Source organism: Oncorhynchus tshawytscha, linkage group LG29 (genome assembly GCF_018296145.1).
Source record: "Oncorhynchus tshawytscha isolate Ot180627B linkage group LG29, Otsh_v2.0, whole genome shotgun sequence".
Taxonomy (NCBI): Eukaryota; Metazoa; Chordata; class Actinopteri; order Salmoniformes; family Salmonidae; genus Oncorhynchus; species Oncorhynchus tshawytscha.
In genome coordinates this window covers 24,894,748-24,922,160 of record NC_056457.1, presented here as the reverse complement: position 1 = coordinate 24,922,160, position 27,413 = coordinate 24,894,748, and the positions used below count along the sequence as shown (strand labels likewise).

Below are 27,413 nucleotides of genomic sequence, written 5' to 3'. Positions count from 1 at the left end.
ACAAAAGTTGCATGCGTTTAGTGAGTCAGCCAGATCAGAGGCAAAAGGGATGACCATGTGTTATCTTTAGGAATGTAGTGAAGTAAATGTCATAAAAAATATAAATAGTAAAGTACAGATACCCCCCAAAACAACCTAGTTGTACTTTAAAGTATATTTAGTACTTTACACCACTGCCAACACATTCAATAAAACACTCAAGTAAAGCAGAAAAGCTTAACAGTATGAACATTTATTTCTGGATATAAATTACAAAGTGTTTTAAATAGCAGTGTCTACTCAGATTATAGTAAATACATTGTTTATCTGATTTATTTTTTCTTTAAGAAATAGTCATCGTACAGGGTGTTTTTAATCCACAATATTCTATAATTTCATCCTACTGAGACTGAGGGCTGATTATAAATGCTGAGCTATGACAGACAGACAAGCCCTGTCCCAAATAAAAACAGCAGGACTAATACACATGTTGACCAGCAGAGGGAAACCGCTGTTTAAAGACTGAAGTTTGGCATAATATTGGCCCGTTTGCCAGACGCATACTATTCCTGGACTAAATAACCCCCACTTTCAGTGGGGATTCTCTATTGCGCATTGCTTTTTAGTCCAGAAGTAGATTTACCGTCTGGAAAACCAACTGGGCCTAAGTGTTCATGATATCGATAGTAATTTTTACATGTAAAAAATAGACAGACACAGATGGGAGATGACAGAATACCTTATTACATCTAAGCTGCCTTAGTGATGTTAACAGTCCCTGTTTATACACTACTGCACACATCTTATTCTGTCAAATGGAGCCACTGCCTGTGAGGGGGGTCTGCCTGGTATTTATACAGTACCACAAACCGCTCTGACTTTTTGACTGGGGGAAAAGGCATGTTTGTATGCTACTGCATAAATACTGCACTGCAGGTTTGATTGAATAGAGCCGTGAGTGCAGGCAAGAGGACGCTGGGTAGAGGAAAGGAGGGAGGGAAAGAAGAGGGAGATGTGGAATCAGAAAGAGTGACACAATCTCTCAAAGTATCATAAAGACTATGTTCTATTGAAAGGCAAATCACATCAACCCAACATCCCGACCACAATCACACAGAGTTAGCTGGTGGTGGATGGATCTCCATAAACACACAAAAAATGGCTGACAGACAGAACTGCAGAAGAACGTGCTTTAGCCCTTTTCATTGTTGTTCATTAAAAGAAGAACGAGAGAGATGAGCAGGTTCATATGCTGCAGCTGGCTCCGTCAGACAGACAGAGACAGGACTAAGCCAGGGTAGGGCTTTACAAAGTAGGATCCATAAGTTAGCCAGATCACCTTTGACACTCTATGATCAAGCAAAAATAGTTAATGTGTTACTGGGAGTTTTGAGCCTATTTCAAATTGATCTTTAATTTGAACTCCTTTTCTGTATCAACTTATTTTGTTTTTTGAATCAAAAGTTGTTTCTGGTTCATTTCTGTGGCCAACTCCTACCATCTAACACACCCTCCAGTCGTCTGCCACAGCAACACTCAGAGCAGATGGTTAACGTCAATAAATAAAGTGAAATCTTACATACAGTACTGCCAGAGAGACGGGGACCTTCACACTGCAGTCATCCCTGACCTCTGAACTGTTACATGGCTCTCTGTCAGCAGGACAGTGTTATTGCAGTGTAGTCACGACAACGCTAAATCATCACCATGATCATCTTTCTCACAATCCCAATAGTATGATGAGTGCATATTTTTTAAATATTTTGCTCATTCATGTATCACACACACACACTCCAGCTCCAAAGACTAATGGTGCTTTCAAGAGAACTGGGAAGGTCAAATCATGACGTCAGTGACCTTCAGATCGGAAAGTAAGAGCTTTAAGATGATCCCAGAGTTTCCGACTTTCGAATTAGATGACCGTTGAAAACTATTTTTCCCCAGTCGGAGGTCGCTCCCCCCCGATTTCCCAGTTGTCTTGAACGCACGTCTTGAAGTCAGAGGTAGGAGATTTTCGAGTTCCCAGTTGTCTTGAAAGCAGCATCAGAGAAAGGGTTACAGAGAGACTAGATGACATCACATGAACATGACACAGCATGGTTGAGACATACAGACAGACATGGTTCAGACCAATGACGTGAATAAACCCTGGATTGCTGATGCTATCAATTAGCCAATAAAATTTACAAAAATCACATGTATTTAAGTATTTCCTTGTTGTAGTGGGGACAGTAACATTAGTACTCTCTAAAGTACTTACTGTAAGGAATGTTTTTATCAAACTTTTTTTTGTATTTTTAGTTCACATTATTAACATATTATAATATACCAGTAAAAAACGTGTAGACATTGAAACATTTATTTCTATAGCTTCCCACCCAAAATGGCTTCAATACAGCGCCCCACTGTCAGTCATCCAGGGTTTATACATTATTAGTTCAGTCAGACAGGGCTTGTAGGACTGTAGGCTGAAACGGAATCATAATAACAATATGAAACTGACCTCAGTCCAAAATAAACCAGCTGAATCATGAAAAATCGTCTAAATTTTTCCCTTTTTCTGAAAAGCTTATTTTGAAACAGATCAGCTTGATTTGCCCACCACCACTGATCACTAGCAAAGCTAAATTTTCTGCCCGTGTGGACAGATTACTATGGCATGTTTAGTTCAGTCTGTGTCTAGTTGAAAAGCTTCTGTGTTAGAGAGTGTTAGTGTCACACCTGTAAACACCAATTCTCCACCTCCACGCCTGGGGCCTGTAGGAGGAGTTGGTCTTAAAAGGGGGGCATTCCCAAACCTTAAAGGGGTGTGTCTGAACTGAACCAGACCTCAGCTGCAGCGCCGGACGTGCTCCAGGACGTACTCGGGAAAGTGCAGAGTGCAGACCTGCAGCCCATCCAGTTTGCAAGGCATCCTGGGATACTCGTCCTCCTTCCACTTGTTGTCATCGGGGTCAAAGGTCAGGATGGAGTCAGAGTAATGTCCGTTATAGCAGAGGCCCCCCAGTACCATGATCTGCCTGTCCAGCACCGCGACGCCATGCCCACTGCGCCCGATGGGCATCGACGCCAGGATGGTCCACTCGTCTGTCTCAGGGTCGTAAACCTCCGTGGACGGGCAGCCCTGCGACTCGAATGACGCCCGGAGGATCACACACACCCCCCCGAACACGTACAGCTTCCCGTTATGGGAGATCATCTTGTGGAAGCAGCGAGCGTAATTCATCTTCGACTTGTTCTCCCAGCAGCTGGTGTGTGTGTTGGGGAGGAGGGGGGTGCGGGCTGAACGCGTCCTGTGTGTGTCCGTTGTTCCCGCAGAGCCTGCTACACACACCCCTCCCCCTGCATCTCGTCCAGGGTCAAACACACACACCCCTCCCCCCGCGTCCCGCCCCGGGTCGAAAAGACACACCCCTCCCCCCTCGTCCCGCCCCGGGTCAAACACACACACCTGTTTGGAGGTGGATGAGGAGGTGATTCCTCCGGTGATATAGAGTTTACCATTCAGGACCGTGCCCTCGTGACCGTACTTGTTGACCGGGTACGGGTCCACAAACTCCCAGCGGTCCGCAGTGATGTCATAGCGTTCCGTGGAGTAAAATGTCTCATCCCGCGTCCGCCCAGCCACCGCATAGATGAACTTACCGATGACCCCCACTGCAAACTCTGACCTTGAAATGAAGACACAAAAATCAAAACGTTTTTCCTCCCCTTCTTTACACCTAATAGATCTTGTAAAAACATGAAACCATGTCACACCTGGGAAGTGACAAGTACAGACCTGGGCACAGACATGTCGGCCATGCGTAGCCAGGAGTTCTGGCGGGGGTCGTAGCGGTAGACTTTAGAGGAGGCATGGAACTCCCCATCAGGCCCTAGCTCCTCCCCCCCCAGCAGGAAGGCAAAGTTGTTGACGATGGCCAAGCAGTCTGGTCGGAGAGGAACCTGGGGACCTTCCAACTCCCACCACACCTACGGACAGGTCATACACACACATTAGAAATATACATTATAGACACATTATAAACTGACATATATACATTAGACAGACATTAGGCACATTATCGACATATTATACACATTAGACACATTATAGACATAGACACAAGCCGTTTTCGAATACCCATACTAACCGCACTATTTGTGACGTAAAATTAGTATGTAGTTAGTATGTTTATTGGTCATAGTATGGATATAGTCAGTATGCTTATTAGTCATAGTATAGATATAGTCAGTATGCTTATTGGTCATAGTATGGATATAGTTAGTATGTTTATTGGTCATAGTATAGATATAGTTAGTATGTTTATTGGTCATAGTATAGATATAGTCAGTATGCTTATTGGTCATAGTATAGATATAGTCAGTATGCTTATTGGTCATAGTATAGATATAGTCAGTATGCTTATTGGTCATAGTATGGATATAGTTAGTATGTTTATTGGTCATAGTATAGATATAGTCAGTATGTTTATTGGTCATAGTATGGATATAGTCAGTATGCTTATTGGTCATAGTATAGATATAGTTAGTATGCTTATTGGTCATAGTATGGATATAGTTAGTATGCTTATTGGTCATAGTATGGATATAGTCAGTATGCCAAAAATTCCCGAATGTCGTACTACATTCGCCAAAATATGCAGTATACAAACTGTGGACACTATTTCCATGCTTTTAGGGCCCATAATTCAATTCTTCAGAAAATGGGAAAGGCTTCACAACATTCAGATTTGAAGAAAATGTCTGAAAATATACAGCCGAAGTACGACGAGAGCGAATACAAATTCATTGCTTTAACTAATGACAATTGTTAAGAATTGAGCAATGTAAGAAAGTAAGGACTTTTCAAATATGTTACGTTATGCTGGGTGACAATTTGTTAGCTATGCTAGCCTTACGGACCACATATCATTACAGCAGTTACTTGTATGTACCGGTACGTTAGCTAGCTACCTCGTTAGTTGGCTACTAATACACCAAACTTGGATATAAATTAACTATATGCTATCTAGCATTTATTGACTTTATTATTCACGTCATTCTTATCTTAGCTAAGTGGTGTAATCGTTGTGCGTTCTCAATGGACATTGTTAATGAAGTTGTAAGATGTCTAACAAATTACTAGATGGACATGCTAACAAGCTAGAAAGAAGTTGCATAGCAACAGCATCAACTTCCAATAGACAGGCGAAAAGCTAGTACACAACTGAAAAGACACAGTTTGTTTACAATAAACTAAAATAGTATGTATTCATTAAGTATGTAGTATACAGTATGTTAGTATGGGTATTACCACCCTGCATCCCACTGCTGGTTTGCTTCTGAAGCTAAGCAGGATTGATCCTGGATGGGAGACCAGATGCTGCTGGAAGTGGTGTTGGAGGGCCAGTAGGAGGCACCTTTTCCTCTGGTCTAAAAAAAAGATCCCAATGCCCCAGAGCAGTGACACTGCCCTGTGTAGGGTGCTGTCTTTCGGATGGGAACGTTAAACGGGTGTCTTGACTTTCTGTGGTCACTAAAGATCCCATGGCACTTATTGTAAGAGTAGGGGTGTTAACCCTGGTGTCCTGGCTAAATTACCAATCTGGCCTTCATACCATCATGGTCACCTAATCATCCCCAGCTTACAATTGGCTCATTCATCTCCTGTAACTATTCCCCAGGTCGTTGCTGTAAATGAGAATGTGTTCAGTCAACTTACCTGGTTAAATATTAATTTTTTTAACACAGCTATTAGTGAAGATATTATACAAATCATAGACAGATATTGTAGGCACATTAGATATTGTAGATATTATAGAAACATTAAAAACACGGACACATTATAGATCTAGATACATTATAGACAGACACACATTATAGACACACAGACACATTATAGAGACGTGTATAATGAGTGTAATGTTACATTATAGACATTAAACCTGACATATTAGAGCATGGCTGTAACAAGTCTCAACACCCAGTAGCTCTTCAGTAGGAGCCTTGGTACTCCTCTGGTACCAACACAGAACCAAGCGGCTGTATCCTTGTCTCTGTGCGGCAGTAGGATCGTACCTTGTCTCTGTGCGGCAGTAGGATCGTACCTTGGGTCTGTGCGGCAGTAGGATCGTACCTTGGGTCTGTGCGGCAGTAGGATCGTACCTTGGGTCTGTGCGGCAGTAGGATCGTACCTTGGGTCTGTGCGGCAGTAGGATCGTACCTTGGGTCTGTGCGGCAGTAGGATCGTACCTTGGGTCTGTGCGGCAGTAGGATCGTACCTTGGGTTTGTGCAGCAGTAGGATCTTGCTGTTGACCATGCTGTGTCCGATCATGCCCCTGAACACGGCAGTCTGCGGTCGGACTGAGCGGATGCGGTTGGACCGCGTCTCGACCAGTGGCTGCTCGTTGACGTCGTGGAAGTAGCTGAGAGCCTGGTCCACCTCCTGACGCAGCTGTCGAGAGTAACGATAAAACTCTGACGTCTTCACCTGAGGGAGAGGATGAATTAGTCAGAGGTGATGTCATAGAGGAAGGCAGAATGCTTCATCTTGCAACAGTATCAGTGTGTGTGTGATATATAACTCAGCAAAAAAAGAAACATCCTCTCACTGTCAACTGCGTTTATTTTCGGCAAACTTAACATATGTAAATATTTGTATGAACATAACAAGAGTCAACAACTGAGACAAACTGAACAAGTTCCACAGACATGTGACTAACAGAACTGGAATAATGTGTCGCTGAACAAAGGGAGGGGGGTCAAAATCAAAAGAAACATTCAGTATCTGGTGTGGCCACCAGCTGCATTAAGTACTGCAGTGCATCTCCTCCTCATGGACTGCACCAGATTTGCCAGTTCTTGCTGTGAGATGTTACCCCACTCTTCCACCAAGGCACCTGCAAGTTCCCAGACATTTTTGGGGAGGAATGGCCCTCACCCCCCGATCCAAAATGTCCCAGACGTGCTCAATGGGATTGAGATCCGGGCTCTTCGCTGGCCATGGCAGAACACTGACATTCCTGTCTTGCAGGAAATCTCACACAGAACGAGCAGTATGGCTGGTGGCATTGTATGCTGGAGGGTCATGTCAGGATGAGCCTGCAGGAAGGGTACCACATGAGGGAGGAGGATGTCTTCCCTGTAACGCACAGCATTACGATTGAACTTGCTGTCATTGCAAGCAGTCCGATGATACTGTGACACACCGCCCCAGACCATGACGGACCCTCCACCTCCAAATCGGACCCTCCACCTCCCGCGCCAGAGTCCAGGCCTCGGTGTAACGCTCATTCCTTCGACGATAAATGCAAATCCGACCATCACCAATGGTGAGACAAAAACGCAACTTGTTAGTGAAGAGCACTTTTTGCCAGCCCTGTCTGGTCCAGCGACGGGCCCATAGGCAACGTTTTTGCCGGTGATGTCTGGCGAGGTCCTACCTTACAACAGGCCTACAAGCCCTCAGTCCAGCCTCTCTCAGCCCATTATGGACAGTCTGAGCACTGATGGAGGGATTGTGCGTTCCTGGAGTAACTCGGCAGTTGTTGTTGCCACCCTGTACCTGTCCCGCAGGTGTGATGTTCGGATGTACGGATCCTGTGCAGGTGTTGTTACACATGGTCTGCCACTGCGAGGACGATCAGCTGTCCGTCCTGTCTCCCTGTAAATCAAAATCAAATCAAATTTTATTTGTCACATACACATGGTTAGCAGATGTTAATGCGAGTGTAGCGAAATGCTTGTGCTTCTAGTTCCGACAATGCAGTAATAACGAGCAAGTAATCTAACTAACAATTCCAAAAAAACTACTGTCTTATACACAGTGTAAGGGGATAAAGAATATGTACATAAGGATATATGAATGAGTGATGGTACAGAGCAGCATAGGCAAGATACAGTAGATGATATCGAGTACAGTATATACATATGAGATAAGTATGTAAACCAAGTGGCATAGTTGAGGTGGCTAGTGATACATGTATTACATAAGGATGCAGTCGATGATATAGAGTACAGTATCAACGTATGCATATGAGATGAACAATGTAGGGTAAGTAACATTATATAAGGTAGCATTGTTTAAAGTGGCTAGTGATATATTTACATCATTTCCCATCAATTCCCATTATTAAAGTGGCTGGAGTAGAGTCAGTGTCATTGACAGTGTGTTGGCAGTAGCCACTCAATGTTAGTGGTGGCTGTTTAACAGTCTGATGGCCTTGAGATAGAAGCTGTTTTTCAGTCTCTCGGTCCCAGCTTTGATGCACCTGTACTGACCTCGCCTTCTGGATGACAGCGGGGTGAACAGGCAGTGGCTCGGGTGGTTGATGTCCTTGATGATCTTTATGGCCTTCCTGTAGCATCGGGTGGTGTAGGTGTCCTGGAGGGCAGGTAGTTTGCCCCCGGTGATGCGTTGTGCAGACCTCACTACCCTCTGGAGAGCCTTACGGTTGAGGGCGGTGCAGTTGCCATACCAGGCGGTGATACAGCCCGCCAGGATGCTCTCGATTGTGCATCTGTAGAAGTTTGTGAGTGCTTTTGGTGACAAGCCGAATTTCTTCAGCCTCCTGAGGTTGAAGAGGCGCTGCTGCGCCTTCCTCACGATGCTGTCTGTGTGAGTGGACCAATTCAGTTTGTCTGTGATGTGTATGCCGAGGAACTTAAAACTTGCTACCCTCTCCACTACTGTTCCATCGATGTGGATGGGGGGGGTGTTCCCTCTGCTGTTTCCTGAAGTCTACAATCATCTCCTTAGTTTTGTTGACGTCGAGTGTGAGGTTATTTTCCTGACACCACACTCCGAGGGCCCTCACCTCCTCCCTGTAGGCCGTCTCGTCGTTGTTGGTAATCAAGCCTACCACTGTTGTGTCGTCCGCAAACTTGATGATTGAGTTGGAGGCGTGCATGGCCACGCAGTCGTGGGTGAACAGGGAGTACAGGAGAGGGCTCAGAACGCACCCTTGTGGGGCCCCAGTGTTGAGGATCAGCGGGGAGGAGATGTTGTTGCCTACCCTCACCACCTGGGGGCGGCCCATCAGGAAGTCCAGTACCCAGTTGCACAGGGCGGGGTCGAGACCCAGGGTCTCGAGCTTGATGACGAGCTTGGAGGGTACTATGGTGTTGAATGCCGAGCTGTAGTCGATGAACAGCATTCTCACATAGGTATTCCTCTTGTCCAGATGGGTTAGGGCAGTGTGCAGTGTGGTTGAGATTGCATCGTCTGTGGACCTATTTGGCGGTAAGCAAATTGGAGTGGGTCAAGGGTGTCAGGTAGGGTGGAGGTGATATGGTCCTTGACTAGTCTCTCAAAGCACTTCATGATGACGGATGTGAGTGCTACGGGCGGTAGTCGTTTAGCTCAGTTACCTTAGCTTTTTGGGAACAGGAACAATGGTGGCCCTCTTGAAGCATGTGGGAACAGCAGACTGGTATAGGGATTGATTGAATATGTCCGTAAACACACCGGCCAGCTGGTCTGCGCATGCTCTGAGGGCGCGGCTGGGGATGCCGTCTGGGCCTGCAGCCTTGCGAGGGTTAACACGTTTAAATGTCTTACTCACTTCGGCTGCAGTGAAGGAGAGACCGCATGTTTCCGTTGCAGGCCGTGTCAGTGGCACTGTATTGTCCTCAGAGCGGGCAAAAAAGTTATTTAGTCTGCCTGGGAGCAAGACATCCCGGTCCGTGACTGGGCTGGGTTTCTTCCTGTAGTCCGTGATTGACTGTAGACCCTGCCACATGCCTCTTGTGTCTGAGCCGTTGAATTGAGATTCTACTTTGTCTCTGTACTGGCGCTTAGCTTGTTTGATAGCCTTGCGGAGGGAATAGCTGCACTGTTTGTATTCAGTCATGTTACCAGACACCTTGCCCTGATTAAAAGCAGTGGTTCGTGCCTTCAGTTTCACACGAATGCTGCCATCAATCCACGGTTTCTGGTTAGGGAATGTTTTAATCGTTGCTATGGGAACGACATCTTCAACGCACGTTCTAATGAACTCGCACACCGTATCAGCGTATTCGTCAATGTTGTTGTCTGACGCAATACGAAACATCTCCCAGTCCACGTGATGGAAGCGCTGTAGCGCTGTCTTAGGCGTCTCACAGTATGGACATTGCAATTTATTGCCCTGGCCACATCTGCAGTCCTCATGCCTCCTTGCAGCATGCCTAAGGCACATTCATGCAGATGAGCAGGGACCCTGGGCATCTTTCTTTTGGTGTTTTCCATAGTCAGTAGAAAGGCCTCTTTAGTGTCCTAAGTTTTCATAACTGTGACCTTAATTGCCTACCGTCTGTAAGCTGTTAGTGTCTTAATGACCGTTCCACAGGTGCATGTTCATTAATTGTTTATGGTTCATTGAACAAGCATGGGAAACAGTGTTAAAAACCTTTACAATGAAGATCTGTGAAGTTATTTGGATTTTATGAATGATCTTTGAAAGACAGGGTCCTGAAAAAGGGACGTGTGTGTGTGTGTGTGTAATATACAGTGCCTTGCGAAATTATTCAGCCCCCTTGAACTTTGCAACCTTTTGCCACATTTCAGGCTTCAAACATAAAGATATAAAACTGTATTTTTTTATGAAGAATCAACAAGTGGGACACAATCATGAAGTGGAACGACATTTATTGGATATTTCAAACTTTAACAAATCCAAAACTGAAAAATTGGGCGTGCAAAATTATTCAGCCCCTTTACTTTCAGTGCAGCAAACTCTCTCCAGACGTTCAGTGAGGATCTCTGAATGATCCAATGTTGACCTAAATGACTAATGATGATAAATACAATCCACCTGTGTGTAATCAAGTCTCCGTATAAATGCACCTGCACTGTGATAGTCTCAGAGGTCCGTTAAAAGCGCAGAGAGCATCATGAAGAACAAGGAACACACCAGGCAGGTCCGAGGTCCGACTGCTGTGAAGAAGTTTAAAGCCGGATTTGGATACAAAAAGATTTCCCAAGCTTTAAACATCCCAAGGAGCACTGTGCAAGCGATAATATTGAAATGGAAGGAGTATCAGACCACTGCAAATCTACCAAGACCTGGCCGTCCCTCTAAACTTTCAGCTCATACAAGGAGAAGATTGATCAGAGATGCAGCCAAGAGGCCCATGATCACTCTGGATGAACTGCAGAGATCTACAGCTGAGGTGGGAGACTCTGTCCATAGGACAACAATCAGTCGTATATTGCACAAATCTGGCCTTTATGGAAGAGTGGCAAGAAGAAAGCCATTTCTTAAAGATATCCATAAAAAGTGTTGTTTAAAGTTTGCCACAAGCCACCTGGGAGACACACCAAACATGTGGAAGAAGGTGCTCTGGTCAGATGAAACCAAAATATAACTTTTTGGCAACATTGCAAATAGTTATGTTTGGCGTAAAAGCAACACAGCTCATCACCCTGAACACACCATCCCCACTGTCAAACATGGTGGTGGCAGCATCATGGTTTGGGCCTGCTTTTCTTCAGCAGGGACAGGGAAGATGGTTAAAATTGATGGGAAGATGGATGGAGCCAAATACAGGACCATTCTGGAAGAAAACCTGATGGAGTCTGCAAAAGACCTGAGACTGGGACGGAGATTTGTCTTCCAACAAGACAATGATCCAAAACATAAAGCAAAATCTACAATGGAATGGTTCAAAAATAAACATATCCAGGTGTTAGAATGGCCAAGTCAAAGTCCAGACCTGAATCCAATCGAGAATCTGTGGAAAGAACTGAAAACTGCTGTTCACAAATGCTCTCCATCCAACCTCACTGAGCTCGAGCTGTTTTGCAAGGAGGAATGGGAAAAAATGTCAGTCTCTCGATGTGCAAAACTGATAGAGACATACCCCAAGCGACTTACAGCTGTAATCGCAGCAAAAGGTGGCGCTACAAAGTATTAACTTAAGGGGGCTGAATAATTTTGCACGCCAAAGTTTTCAGTTTTTGATTTGTTAAAAAAGTTTGAAATATCCAATAAATGTCGTTCCACTTCATGATTGTGTCCCACTTGTTGTTGATTCTTCACAAAAAATTTCAGTTTTATATCTATATGTTTGAAGCCTGAAATGTGGCAAAAGGTCGCAAAGTTCAAGGGGGCCGAATACTTTCGCAAGGCACTGTATATATATATATATATATATATGTGTGTGTGTGTGTGGGCTTGCTACGATACCAACATTTTACCAATGATACAATGGCAGGCCAAGTATCATGATACCGAGTAGTATCGTGATACCACGGTGGTAGAAAATCACTGACCCATCATGCTGTTCGTCCCGTCCCCCGGACGCTTGTTCCTGTTGTCTAAACCTTCTCCAAAAACCTGTCACTGAAATTCACACTCCTACTCAATACAACACATTCAATTTAACTTCACACTGTTCAGTGTATAATACTGTATAGATTGACTGATTTGCTCATATTTGAAAAGGCTTACCTGTGATTTGGAGGAATGGGAGGAAGGAGTATACATCAGTGGTGAAGGGAGGATGGATCATAACAATGGCTGGAACGTCACAAATGGAATTGTATCAAACACATATAAGCCATGTGTTTGATACCATTCCACTCCAGCCATTACCACGAGCCCATCCTCCCCAATGAAGGTGCCACTAACCTCCTGTGATATATATGCATAATGATCTGCATGTCTCTCAGAACAATCTTCGTGATCTTAACCAGTCAGGCTTCAAGACGGGTCACTCAACAAGACTGCTCTCTGTGTCACGGAGGCGCTCCACTCCGCCAAAGCTGACTCTCTCGCCTCTGTTCTCATCCTCCTAGATCTATCTGCTGCCTTCAACACCGTGAACCATCCGATCCTCCTCTCCACCCTCAGGGCTTGGCGTCTCAGGCTCTGCACACTCTTGGATTGCATCCTACCTGGCAGGCCGCTTCACCCAGGTGACGTGGAGAGGATCTGTGTCTGCATCACGTACTCTCATTACTGGTGTCCCCCAGGGCTCGGTTATAGGTCCTCTCCTTTTCTCTTTATACACCAAGTCACTAGGCTCTAGAGGTCGACCGATTATGATTTTTCAACGCCGATACCGATTGGAGGACCCCCAAAAAAAGCTGCTACCGATTAATCGGACGATTTTTACATTTATTTATTTGTAATGACAATTACAACAATACTGAATGAACACTTATTTTAACTTAATATAATACATCAATAAAAAAATCTATTTAGCCTCAAATAAATAAAACATGTTCAATTTGGTTTAAATAATGCAAAATCAAAGTGTTGGAGAAGTAAAAGTGCAATATGTGCCATGTAAAAACGCTAACGTTTGAGTTCCTTGCTCAGAACATGAGAACACATGAAAGTTGGTGGTTCCTTTTAACATGAGACTTCAAAATTCCAAGGTAAGAGGTTTTAGGTTGTGGTTAATATAGTATTTATAGGACTATTTCTCTCTATACCATTTGTATTTCATATACCTTTGACTATTGGATGTTCTTATAGGCACTATAGTATTGCCAGTGTAACAGTATAGCTTCCGTCCCTTTCCTCGCCCCTACCTGGGCTCGAACCAGGAACACATCGACAACAGCCACACTCAAAGCAGCGTTACCCATCGCTCCACAAAAGCCGCGGCCCATGCAGAGCAAGGGGAACAACTACTCCAAGTCTCAGAGCGTGGAGTAGTTGATAGCGTTTGAAACGCTATTAGCGCGCACCCCGCTAACTAGCTAGCCATTTCACATCGGTTACACCAGCCATTAGGCTGATAGGCTTGAAATCATAAACAGCGCGGTGCTTGCGAAGAGTTGCTGGCAAAACGCACGAAAGTGCTGTTTGAATGAATGCTTACGAGCCTGCTGCTGCCTACCATCGCTCAGTCAGACTGCTCTATCAAATCATAGACTTAATTATAACATAACACACAGAAATATGAGCCTTAGGTCATTAATATGGTCAAATCCGGAAACTATAATTTCGAAAAAACAAAACATTTATTATTTCAGTGAAATACGGAAGCGTTCGGTATTTTATCTAACGGGTGGCATCCCTAAGTCTAAATATTCTTGTTACATTGCACAACCTTCAATGTTATGTCATAATTACGTAAAATTCTGGCAAATTAGTACGCAATGAGCCAGGCTGCCCAAACTGTTGCATATACCCTGACTCTGCGTGCAATGAATGCAAGAGAAGTGACAATTTCACCTGGTTAATATAGCCTGCTAACCTGGATTTCTTTTAGCTAAATATGCAGGTTTAAAAATATATACTTCTGTGTATTGATTTTAAGAAAGGCATTGGTGTTTATGGTTAGGTACAGTTGTCCAACGATTGTGCTTTTTTCGCAAATGCACTTTTGTTAAATCATCCCCCAGCGTTGCATCGATTATATGCAACGCAGTACATGCTAGATAAACTAGTAATATCATCAACCATGTGTAGTTAGCTAGTGATTATGATTGATTGATTGTTTTTTATAAGATAAGTTTAATGCTAGCTAGCAACTTACCTTGGCTTATTGCATTTGCGTAACAGGCAGGTTCCTCGTGGAGTGCAATGTAATCAGGTGGTTAGGGCGTTGGACTAGTTAACTGTAAGGTTGCAAGATTGAATCCCCCGAGCTGACAAGGTGAAAATCTGTCATTCTGCCCCTGAACAAGGCAGTTAACCCACCGTTCCAAGGCCGTCATTGAAAATAAGAATGTGTTCTTAACTGACTTGCCTAGTTAAATAAAGGTACTAAAATCGGTGCCCAAAAATACCGATTTCCGATTGTTATGAAAACTTGAAATCGGCCCTAATTAATCGGGCATTCCGATTCATCGGTCGACCTCTACTAGGCTCCGTCATATCCTTGCTATGCGGATGACACTCAACTAGTTCTCCTCCCCCGCCTTCTGACACCCAGGTGGCAACATGCATCTCTGCGTGCCTGGCAGATATCTCAGCTTGGCTGTCGGCCCACCACCTCAAGACAGAACTGCTCTTCCTCCCGGGGAAGGTTTGCCCGCTCAAAGACCTCTCCATCATGGTTGACAACTCCAGTGTCCCCCTCCCAGAGTGCAATCAAACTTGGCGTGACCCTGGACAACACCCTGTCGTTCTGTGCAAACATCAAAGCAGTGACTCGCTCCTGCAGGTTCATGTACTATAACATCTGTAGAGTACGACCCTACCTCACACAGGAAGCGGCGCAGGTCCTAACCCAGGCACTTGTCATCTCCCGTCTGGACTACTGAAACTCTGTGTAGGCTGGGCTCCCCGCTTGTGCCATCAAACCCCTGCAACTTATCCAGAATGCAACTGCCCATCTGGTTTTCAACCTTCCCAAGTTCTCTCATGTCAGCCTGCTCCTCCACACACTCCACTGGCTTCCAGTTGAAGCTCGCATCCACTACAAGACCATGGTGCTTACCTACTGAACAGCAAGAGAACCTGCACCCCCCCTAACTTCAGGCTATGCTCAAACCCTACACCACAACCAGAGTACTCCGTTCTGTCACCTCTGGTCTCTTGGCTCCTTCTCAGCGCCGTCCAAGCTCTTCTCTCTCCTGGTACCCCATTGGTGGAACCAGCTTCCCCCTGAAGTTAGGACAGCAGAGTCCCTGCCCATCTTCCAAAAACATCTGAAAGACTAACTCTTCAAACATGATAACAAATTACAAAAATACACTTAACCAGCACACTCGCACTTGACCACGCCCCCCCCTCTAGCTCTTACTCCACTGACAGCTGCATTATTGAGGAACATTATACTTTCTATGACTGATATTTGGTTGTCCCTCCTAGCCATCTTAAGATGAAGGCGCTAACTGTAGGGCACTCTGGATAAGAGCTTCTGCTAAATGACCAACATTTAAAAATGTAAATACAATTGTGTCAGTAAGGGGAAATTAAACCTTCTTTACTCTTTAGTTAAGACACACACTCTCCCTCCCTTCCTCACACACTCTGTCTCCACCTCTCCCTCATAAACACCCCCCTCTCTCCGTCTCCCTCATAAACACTCCCCGTCTCCCTCATAAACACCCCCCCTCATAAACACCCCCCTCTCAGTCTCCCTCATAAACACCCCCTCCTCTCAGTCTCCCTCATAAACACCCCCCTCTCAGTCTCCCTCATAAACACCCCCCTCTCAGTCTCCCTCATAAACACCCCCCTCTCAGTCTCCCTCATAAACACCCCCCACTCAGTCTCCCTCATAAAACACCCCCTCTGTCTCCCTCATAAACACCCCCCTCAGTCTCCCTCAAACACCCCCCTCTCAGTCTCCCTCATAAACACCCCACCTCTCAGTCTCCCTCATAAACACCCCCTCTCAGTCTCCCTCATAAACACCCCCCTCTCAGTCTCCCTCATAAACACCCCCCTCTCAGTCTCCCTCAAACACCCCCCTCTCAGTCTCCCTCAAACACCCCCTCTCAGTCTCCCTCATAAACACCCCCCCCCTCAGTCTCCCTCATAAACACCCCCTCTCAGTCTCCCTCAAACACCCCCCTCTCAGTCTCCCTCAAACACCCCCTCTCAGTCTCCCTCATAAACACCCCCTCTCAGTCTCCCTCTCGCTCATAAACACACACCCCTCTCGGTCATAAACACCCCCCCAGTCTCCATCTCCGTCTCCCTCATAAACACCCCCCCCATCTCCGTCTCCCTCTTGCTTATAAACACACACCCCTCTCGGTCTCTCTCTCTCCCACAAACACACACTGCTCCCAACTTTTGGCACCAAACAGAATTGAAGGAGCACCAGAAATAAATAGATTTGATATAGTTCAGGCTTCCATTAGGCCAATATGAATCCTACCTTTTGAAGCACATCTCATGAGTAGCAGACCCCTTTCCTTTCTTCCTGTGTCAGATGTGCCTAAACCTACTGTCAAGTTACCAGTTGTTTGTTATCAAACCAATAATTAGTCAACCCGGATTAGTTTAAAATGGCCTGTAACATTTGTGAAATTATATAAAATGTGTGTGAATTCTGACACAAAGAAAGAAAGGCATCTCCTGTAATATGGGTCATATGTTTTTAACCGTTTAGAAACAAGCCGTTTTCTTTGCTGTACAGCATGCCTGTCGCCAACGGTGCTCCTCTCTGACACGCAGAGGCCGAATCACAGTGAGCTTTCAAAGTCTATTCAGACTGGTCTGTGCTCTTGGTTAGAACAGGCAATTAAATGATACAATGTGTCAACACTGCTCTCTTTGTGTGCTGCTCCAAAATAACAAATGTACAACTCTATCAACAGAAGACTCAGAGTCTGGGTCTGCATCTCCGCTCGCCATCACGGCTAAATTATATTTTTCAAAACTGACGGCGGAATAGATGAGCTTGAAGAGCGGACGGAGAGAAGCAGGCGAGTGAGGGCAGGTAGGGGATGTGAAGAGCGGACGGAGAGAAGCAGGCGAGTGAGGGCTGGTAGGGGATGTGAAGAGTGGACGTGAGAAGCAGGCGAGTGAGGGCAGGTAGGGGATGTGAAGAGCGGACGGAGAGAAGCAGGCGAGTGAGGGCAGGTAGGGATGTGAAGAGCGGACGGAGAGAAGCAGGCGAGTGAGGGCTGGTAGGGGATGTGAAGAGCGGACGGAGAGAAGCAGGCGAGTGAGGGCAGGTAGGGGATGTGAAGTGGGGACAGAGACAAGCAGGCGAGTGAGGGCAGGTAGGGATGTGAAGAGCGGACGGAGAGAAGCAGGCGAGTGAGGGCAGGTAGGGGATGTGAAGAGCGGACGGAGACAAGCAGGCGAGTGAGGGCAGGTAGGGGATGTGAAGAGCGGACGTAGAGAAGCAGGCGAGTGAGGGCAGGTAGGGGATGTGAAGAGCGGACGGAGAGAAGCAGGCGAGTGAGGGCAGGTAGGGGATGTGAAGAGCGGACGGAGAGAAGCAGGCGAGTGAGGGCTGGTAGGGGATGTGAAGAGCGGACGGAGAGAAGCAGGCGAGTGAGGGCAGGTAGGGGATGTGAAGTGGGGACAGAGACAAGCAGGCGAGTGAGGGCAGATAGGGGATGTGAAGAGCGGACGGAGAGAAGCAGGCGAGTGAGGGCAGGTAGGGGATGTGAAGAGCGGACGGAGACAAGCAGGCGAGTGAGGGCAGGTAGGGGATGTGAAGAGCGGACGTAGAGAAGCAGGCGAGTGAGGGCTGGTAGGGGATGTGAAGAGCGGACGGAGAGAAGCAGGCGAGTGAGGGCAGGTAGGGGATGTGAAGAGCGGACGGAGAGAAGCAGGCGAGTGAGGGCTGGTAGGGGATGTGAAGAGCGGACGGAGAGAAGCAGGCGAGTGAGGGCAGGTAGGGGATGTGAAGAGCGGACGGAGAGAAGCAGGCGAGTGAGGGCAGGTAGGGGATGTGAAGTGGGGACGGAGACAAGCAGGCAAGTGAGGGCAGGTAGGGGATGTGAAGAGGGACAGAGAGAAGCAGGCGAGTGAGGGCAGGTAGGGGATGTGAAGAGCGGACGGAGAGAAGCAGGCGAGTGAGGGCAGGTAGGGGATGTGAAGAGCGGACGGAGAGAAGCAGGCGAGTGAGGGCAGGTAGGGGATGTGAAGAGCGGACGGAGAGAAGCAGGCGAGTGAGGGCAGGTAGGGGATGTGAAGAGCGGACGTAGAGAAGCAGGCGAGTGAGGGCAGGTAGGGGATGTGAAGAGCGGACGGAGAGAAGCAGGCGAGTGAGGGCAGGTAGGGGATGTGAAGAGGGGACAGAGAGAAGCAGGCGAGTGAGGGCAGGTAGGGGATGTGAAGAGCGGACGGAGAGAAGCAGGCGAGTGAGGGCAGGTAGGGGATGTGAAGAGCGGACGGAGAGAAGCAGGCGAGTGAGGGCTGGTAGGGGATGTGAAGAGCGGACGGAGAGAAGCAGGCGAGTGAGGGCAGGTAGGGGATGTGAAGAGCGGACGGAGAGAAGCAGGCGAGTGAGGGCAGGTAGGGGATGTGAAGAGCGGACGGAGAGAAGCAGGCGAGTGAGGGCAGGTAGGGGATGTGAAGAGCGGACGGAGAGAAGCAGGCGAGTGAGGGCAGGTAGGGGATGTGAAGAGGGGACAGAGAGAAGCAGGCGAGTGAGGGCAGGTAGGGGATGTGAAGAGGGGACAGAGAGAAGCAGGCGAGTGAGGGCAGGTAGGGGATGTGAAGAGCGGACGGAGAGAAGCAGGCGAGTGAGGGTAGGTAGGGGATGTGAAGAGCGGACGGAGAGAAGCAGGCGAGTGAGGGCTGGTAGGGGATGTGAAGAGGGGACAGAGAGAAGCAGGCGAGTGAGGGCTGGTAGGGGATGTGAAGAGCGGACGGAGAGAAGCAGGCGAGTGAGGGCAGGTAGGGGATGTGAAGAGCGGACGGAGAGAAGCAGGCGAGTGAGGGCAGGTAGGGGATGTGAAGAGCGGACGGAGAGAAGCAGGCGAGTGAGGGCAGGTAGGGGATGTGAAGAGCGGACGGAGAGAAGCAGGCGAGTGAGGGCAGGTAGGGGATGTGAAGAGCGGACGGAGAGAAGCAGGCGAGTGAGGGCTGGTAGGGGATGTGAAGAGGGGACAGAGAGAAGCAGGCGAGTGAGGGCAGGTAGGGGATGTGAAGAGCGGACGGAGAGAAGCAGGCGAGTGAGGGCAGGTAGGGGATGGGGTTGGTTCATTACAGCTGCCACACTTGATATACACATGAAAGTGAAGTAGATATCATTGGACCTATGCATACCAGAGACTAGTCAATGTTGCTTCAATTCAACTGACTTTATAAACATATTATAAACAGGCACCAGCAGGTTCTTTAGATCGGTAGGGCTGAAAAACTTGGTAGTATCATATGAAACATTACTATGGTACTCCAAAATGTTGGTATCATAAGCATCAGTACTGTGATACTACCGTAGTACTGGTGTACCGTGTAACACTATTTGTGTGCGTCCTACCTTCTCGAAGACGTTAGCGGCGGTCATGAGGCAGAAGCGTAGAGACTGGACGACAGTGTCTGTGTGTCTCCAGCGGCGGCGGTCGTGTCGGAGCCAGGCCTGGACAGACTCATACAACTCTATCTCTGGGAACCGACTCAGGGCATCACTGTCCAGGTACGCCTGACACACACACACACAATAATATATCATCTGTTTTAAAGAGCTCAAAGCATCTCTGTTCAGGTACACACACACACACACACAGTTAACTAGGGGGTGCCAGTCAGTTCGTCCACCACACCTGCAGTCTCTCCAGGCTGAGGTAGAGCAGGAAGTCAGGTTTGCTCATCAGAGGAACAAAGTTCTCCAGCAGGAAGTTGTCAAGCTGCTCCTGCACGCCCTCCACCCCCACGCTGAAGTCCTCCAGAAGTCTCATCACCTCGGCACAGTTCTCCAGACAGATCTTAGACAGCAGGAAGGAACAGCAGAACTCTACCACCTCCGTCAGCTGGACGTACATGGCAGCCTAGAGGGTGAAGAGACAGTGACAGATCTTAGTCATCTGGACGTACATGGCAGCCTAGAGGGTGAGGAGACAGTGACAGATCTTAGTCAGCTGGACGTACATGGAAGCCTAGAGGGTGAAGAGACAGTGACAGATCTTAGTCATCTGGACGTACATGGCAGCCTAGAGGGTGAGGAGACAGTGACAGATCTTAGTCAGCTGGGGCCAGTTGCACCAGTTGGTCAGAAGCAGTGGTGGAAAAAGTACCCAATTTTCATACTTGAGTAAAGATACCTTCATAGAAAATGACCCAAGTTAAAGTCATCAAGTAAAAGACTACTTGAGTAAAAGTTAAGTATATTTAAAACCAAATACCTTTTAAGTATCAAAAGTAAATGTAATTGCTAAAATACACTTAAGTATCAAAAGTAAAAGTATAAATCATTTCAAATTCTTATATTAAGCACAAACGGCACAATTTACTAGTTTTTTACATTTTTTATGGAGAGCCAGGGGCACACTCCAACACTCAGACATCATTTACAAATGAAGCATGTGTGATTCGTGAGTCTGCCAGAGCAGAGGCAGTAGGGATGACCAGGTATGTTCTCCTGATAAGTGTGTGAATTAAACCATTTTCCTGTCTTGTTAAGTATTCAAAATATACTTTTGGGTGTCAGGGAAAATGTATGGAGTAAAAAGTACATTATTTTCTTTAGGAATGTAATAAAGTAAAAGTTGTAAATATTAAAGAATTATAAATATTAAAGTAAAGATATCCCAAAAAACTATTTAAGTAGTACTATACTTAAGTTGTATTTTTACTTAAGTACTTTACACCACTGGTCGTAACTCTACGCCCGGTGTAAAATGCACTCTATACCGGACCTAAACATTATACCTGTTTACTTTCTGACGGGCCACTCCCAGGTGGTGAGGGTAGGCAACAACACATCCGCCACGCTTATCCTCAACACAGGGACTCCTCAGGGCTGCGTGCTTACTCCCATCCTGTACTCCCTGTTCACCTACGACTGCGTGGCCGTGCACGACTCCAACACAATCATTAAGTTTGTCGACGATGCAACGATGGTAGGCCTGATCACAGATGACAATGAGACAGCCTATAGGGAGGTGGTCAGAGACCTGGCATTATGGCGTTACCTAAACTACCACGTAACTACCACGTACCTGGCGTTACCTAAACTACCACGTATCCCTCCCTGCACATTGACTCGGTACCAGTACTCCTTGTATATAGCCTCATTATTGTTGTGTTGTGTTACCATTTCCTTTATTATTTGGCAAATGTTTCTTACTTTTAAACACTGGAATGTTGGGAAAGCGCTCATAAGTAAGCATTTCACGGTCTACACCTGTTGTATTCAGCGCAAGTAACGTTTTCAGCGGGGACACCATTTTGTCTGGCTGATTTTCTGGGAACCCCATTTGTTTTGCAAGAAATTCTGGCAACCCCACCCCAAATCGTATGACAACCTTAAAAATCGTCCAATTTAGATGTCCAAATCAGCAAATAACCTTCAAAACACTTACATTTCCATTCCTCTTTAAAAAAGAAAACCAATTTACATTTACTACATTTTTTAAATATAAAAAAAAAAAAGTCTGTATATTGTCTCATAAAATAAAATGTACTCTTAATGTAACCTCTAACAGTCTATTAGCTAGAAAGGTCACTTCAGACACATTTTCTCTAATAGCAGCTGTTTAACTGGTTAAACAAAGGTTAGCCATGTGCTGGAAAAAAAATGTAGGTCCAAGAAGTTGCCGCGACTTACTGGCAGGTTCTTTTTCAATGTCACATACTCCAGTGAGTGTAATTAGCTCCAATGAGTAATAATCTCAATATTAGGAGTTGAGAAATAAAGTTGATGTCATTAGAAGATATTCTTATATTTTCGACTGTATGTACGTAATTCATCGTGTATTTATTCTCTTGTTGTTTGAGATATTCATAAAAACAGTGGGGGAATAAAATCACTTTAAGAAATATATTTTTGCGTACCCCCTACAGTACCTCCACGGACACCTAGGGGGCCTCAGTCCCCAGGTTGAATACCCCTGGCTCAGAGGGTTAAAGGTCTGTGTGTTACCTGTAGTATCTCCTGCACAGTGACCATGCTGAGCTCCAGTGAACCGTAGTACATGAACCTCAGGACGTGGCCGAAGCCGGCAGCCGTTAACCCCTTCATGTGGATCTTGTCCTGGTCTCTCTCTCTCATGTCTGCTGTGAACATGACCCGGAAGTAGTCACTCTGGGTCGCCAGCAGGGCCTTGTGTGCCTGGAGGAGGGGATAACATTAAATTACATGTTAGTGAAAGTGTGTGTGTGTGTGTGTGTGTGTATGTATGTGTGTGTGTGTATGCGTGTGTTGCTAACATGGAAGTGGTGTTCCTCTATCAGCAGCGTGACGTCCAATAGGAGCCTCTCCTCGTACAGCGCCCGGAACCCTGAGGACACGCTTCCATCATGAACCTGGGACAGGTACACCTCCACCTCCCCCCCCGACATCACACACCTGGAGGAGGAAGGATGAGCTTAATAACACTTACTGGAGGTAAGGAGAGGGATCAATAACACACTGGTAGTATGACAGTACTAATGCTTTACCGTTCAACCACAGACCGATGAAAGAGTAGAAAAACTATGTCACTCAAAAGGGATCCGTCACACTACAGACCAAACACAATGCTGTTTTTCTCTCTAACACGTGTGTGTAAGACGGTCTCTGGAATGACGTCAAGAACATTCAACATTCACACCTCAGCAGTTCAGCTCTCGCACACACAGGCACTGAAATACACACCCACACAGAAATGGGTGCTGCGTACACACACACACACACACACACACGTGCTTACGCTTCAAACACCCCGACAGCGTCTTTGAGCTAAATAGTACGCAACATCGGGAGATGTGTGCAACAACATTTCAACATTCACCTTCTGCTACCATTTCTGTCAAGCCGTCTACGCATAGAGTTTGATGCATACGTTCGATAGTATGCACCACACTGAACGCACTGCAACTGCCTCTGCAACACAATGCTGTATACATTACTTTCCAATGAAACACTGCAATTCTGGTGTACCAATATGCAATGACTCTGTCGGTGTGTTCGAAGCGTCACACACTAGCAGCAAACCCATCCACAAACAATCAGATACAAATGCATGCACAAACACACTATTCACTATTCACACACACTCTGCACACATTGCACACTCACCTCTGATTGGCCACGGGCATGTCAGAGGGGGTATTCCGAGCCAATCAGAGGACAGTGGCCCTTGTGTCCGGGGAGAAACTAACAACGCCCTTCTTTGAATCACCTGGACGACAAACCCAAAATTAAATTGTTCATCAAAACTGTATGTTGAAAATCAATACAAAAGATTATTCAAACCAAGCCGAGGCCTAGATCTAAAGCTACTGAGAATGTTTGGTTAGATGTGTGAATATAACTTTTTCCTGAAAGAGGAGAACGCATACTGAGACTCCAAGGACCCCATTCCTATACTCAAATTACATTTCTTCCATTCTTTCCTCCTGGCCAGATAAAAAGGCTGCTAGAAGGCCAGCATCCCTGACTCTTCACTGTTGACGTTGAGACTGGTGTTTTGCGGGTACTATTTAATGAAGCTACCAGTTGAGGACTTATTTGGAGTCTGTTTCTCAAACGAAACACTCTAATGTACTTGTCCTTTTGCTAAGTTGTGCACCGTGGCCTCCCACTCCTCTTTCTATTCTGGCCAGTTTGCGCCATTCTGTGAAGGGAGTAGTACACAGCGTTGTAGAGAGATCTTCAGTTTCTTGGCAATTTCTCGCATGGAATAGCCTTCATTTCTCAGAAGAAAGACTTTTGTTTCTGGCCATTTTGAGCCTGTAATCGAACCCACAAATGCTGATGCTCCAGATACTCAACTAGTCTAAAGGCCAGTTTTATTGCTTCTTTAAATCAGGACAACAGTCTTCAGCTGTGCTTACATAATTGATAAAAGGGTTTTATATTGATCAATTAGCATTTTAAAATGATAAACTTCCATTAGCTAACACAACGTGCCATTGGACCACAGGAGTGATGGTTGCTGATAATGGTCCTCTGTACGCCTATGTAGATATTCCGTTTCCAGCTGCAATAGTCATTTACAACATTAACAATGTCTACGCTGTATTTATGAACAATTTCATGTTATTTTAATGGACAAAAATATGTGCTTGTCTTTCAAAAACAAGGACATTTCTAAGTGACCCCAATCTTTTGAATGGTAGTGTACATTATGGGAAACATTCCTCATTCAGTCATAATTAGCAGTAGAATAATGGATTGGCATGTATTTGCCATCGTCAACTTTTAGAAGATCAGTAGGAAAGTTAAGCTAATCATTTAAACCGCCAACATTTATTCACATTCACTGAACATTTAGTATTTAAAACTCAAACATTCATTTTCCAGATGCTTTTTATATAATCCTGCAGACCATTTATCATTCTCCTCCATACTTTATATTCCAATGCATCCAACATTATGCATGCCCACCATGGTATTGGGCAGATGGTGAAATTTGAGAACTCATCTTGTTTAGAAAACTAAACCTAGGGGCTCCCGAGTGGCACAGCGGTCTAAGGCACTGCATCGCATTGCTAGAGGCGTCAATACAGACCCGGATTCGATCCCTGGCTATATCACAACCGGCCATGATCAGGAGTCTCATTGGCCCAGTGTCATCCGGGTTAGGGGAGGGTTTGGCTGGAGTGGATTTACTTTGCTCGTCGCGCTCTAGCGACCCCTTGTGGCAGACCGGGTGCCTGCAGGCTGACCTCTTGTCAGTTGAACGGTGTTTCCTCCGATATATTGGTGCGGCTGGCTTCTGGGTTAACCGGGCGGGTGTTAAGAAGCGCGGTTTGGCGGGTCATGTTTCGGATGAAGCAATGAGAGAACATTGAAATTGGGCATATATATATATATATAAAATAATCAAACCCTGGTTATCTTATTGCAGCGCACATTGTATACATTTTGCCCAGCTGTTTTTAGAGAAGATTGTATTGCAAGGTATGCGATATGTGTAGGCTGCGTTTACATCCTAGATAGAAGCAGGCCATTGGCTGCTTTCATCATGAGGGGTATGTACGGGAGTTCTGATTTGTTCTAAGCTTAGCAGTTCGGCAAATTTGCCTGAGCAGACAGTGTGAAAATATACTTTGTATGAGGAACATATACACAAATAATCAGCTCCTCCCTCGTTTTTCAGCCCACCACCTAAAGTCATCGATCACATGACACCATTCAATCCTACATGAAGACTCAATAGCACCACAGAGTTTCTAAACCCAGAGCTGCAACATTGGGAGACTTCCGGGAACGCTTGCGAAACAGACCAGGCCGGGGTATGAGAAGTCAATGAGAGAAGTGAAAAATTATTCCTTAGTTCACTTTTCCAAAATCTAAAGGCACAACCTAGATTCGAGCCAACGTCTTAAGTATTACTCCAACAGTTTTCATTTTTTGTCAAAAACAACTTTTTATGGAAGGAGTGGCTTTGATTTGACGCCCTGCACATGCGTAGTTCAGAGCGAACGACTGTTTCTATGCATGAGCTTAGCTAGCCAACGTCACCATGACGTCGCCTACACGTGTGATCAGGGATTTTTATTGGAGAAGCAGTTTCTGCCTATCTTCATACTGTACTGTCTTTGATAGCGCATTGAAGCCACATTAAATCAGTTAAGACGGTGTCTCGTGGAGACTTAACATTCGCAGTTTGAGCTACTCCAGGAAGTGACGTTGCAGGCTAGCTCAGTACTGCCCCTCTCATTGAGAAACTCCAGTTGAGGGCCGACAGGGGTACTGTTTTTTTATTTAACTAGTCAGTTAATAAGAACAAATTCTTATTTACAATGATGGCCTACCATTAGCAACTCAATTATCTTTAACTTTTTCTGAGATTTCTGCGATTTTAAAAAATCAGAAATTCTGATAATGAATTATTGGTACCATGATTATCTTCTAAACTTTTTTTTTACAAGATGATTGCCATTTTTCCATTCACTAAAATTGAGGGTTCCTGTTTTTTTGCTAACAATGCATGCAGTATCGCAGTCGGAACTTCCGTGGCTTTAATGAAAGGGGACATTCGTTTTCCCCTGGAATGGATGTTATGGTTGTCATGGAGATGGTACCTTTTGGGGGCCTCGAGGCCAGTCTCGAGTTTATCTGACAGCATGCTGAGGGGACGCTCACATTTCCTTTGTTTATGTTTGCCCTGATCTAAAGACAGACACACACAGAGAGAGAGACAGAGAGAGAGAGAAAAACTGATGTTCTTCAAACCTAGCTAGAAATTTAAAAAATTATATGAATTAAATCATGATTGTAATTTAGCTAGTGCATTTAATTGACTCAAAAACACGTATATAGACTCACCATGTAATCTTTGATCTAATCGTGTTGGCTAGCAAACTAACGTTAGCTAAACCGGTCATTTATTTTGTAAACTCTGAGTTTAACCAGTGAGCTCGCGCAGTCGAGGGAATCACAGCTTGATTATTTTCCACGCAAGGCCATGACAGGAGTGTCAAATTGATAGTCAATGTAGCTATCCAACTTGCTAACGGCAATACACACTGAATTGCAATCTAAACTCTTCAGATATAACGGTCACGAATAACAGTGACTGGTAGCTCACGACATCCCGTGGAATGACCTAGCAGCTAGTTTAGCAGACTAAAATGTCTCTCACCTCGGCGCTGCGAGTCCCCACAACCCCTCTTCGACCAGACAGACCTGGCTCCTTCTGACATGGGCTGCGGGTTTATAGCCGAGATCAAGAAAAAGGACAATAAAAAAGCATCGCCGAAGATTCCTTATCGTCCATTTAGAATCCCCCTGCGGCTTCAATGTTTCGTTCTTTTAACTGGATATCAAAATACTGTTTGTCCATGAAGTCCATAGCCATTGCAGACGCCATATTATTCTCTGCACTGACGTAATTTCCTGAGGTATAGCCCATTCGAACGGAACTGTAGTGGCGTCGTTGTGCATTGAAGTGAGCCTGTCAATCAAAATCACCAAGCAGGTGTACTATACTGAGCCAACCTGGGGA

The 27,413-nt window shown here is 45.8% G+C and overlaps 1 protein-coding gene across 4 annotated transcripts; it reads right to left on the bottom strand.

Annotated features, from left to right (window-relative positions):
- Positions 1-211: 211 nt before the first annotated feature.
- Positions 212-27,316, bottom strand: LOC112247534 (kelch-like protein 15). 4 transcript variants are annotated; one of them, XM_042308541.1, is made up of 10 exons: positions 27,051-27,316; positions 26,491-26,578; positions 23,537-23,639; positions 22,687-22,825; positions 22,400-22,588; positions 20,082-20,306; positions 19,799-19,960; positions 6,243-6,452; positions 3,761-3,951; positions 212-3,650 (listed from the first exon to the last, which is right to left on the bottom strand). In XM_042308541.1, exons 3-10 carry the CDS (start codon positions 23,554-23,556, stop codon positions 2,810-2,812), a joined length of 1,977 nt encoding a protein of 658 aa, XP_042164475.1. In that variant the 5' UTR covers positions 23,557-23,639; positions 26,491-26,578; positions 27,051-27,316; the 3' UTR covers positions 212-2,809. The 4 variants fall into 4 exon arrangements, with proteins under 4 accessions (XP_042164475.1, XP_042164476.1, XP_042164474.1 ...); XM_042308542.1 differs by lacking the exon at positions 27,051-27,316 and adding an exon at positions 26,735-26,975; XM_042308540.1 differs by lacking the exon at positions 26,491-26,578.
- Between the last annotated feature and the right edge of the window lie 97 nt (positions 27,317-27,413).

What these genes read in the sequence shown, in the direction of transcription:
- LOC112247534 (XM_042308541.1), bottom strand. Translation starts at nt 23,556, where the DNA reads ATGCCCGTGGCCAATCAGAG. An exon ending in TAGAGGAACACCACTTCCAT is followed by an intron (nt 22,589 to 22,686) that starts GTTAGCAACACA and finishes CCCCTCCTCCAG; the next exon opens with GCACACAAGGCCCTGCTGGC. An exon ending in GCCGACATGTCTGTGCCCAG is followed by an intron (nt 3,651 to 3,760) that starts GTCTGTACTTGT and finishes CTTCATTTCAAG; the next exon opens with GTCAGAGTTTGCAGTGGGGG.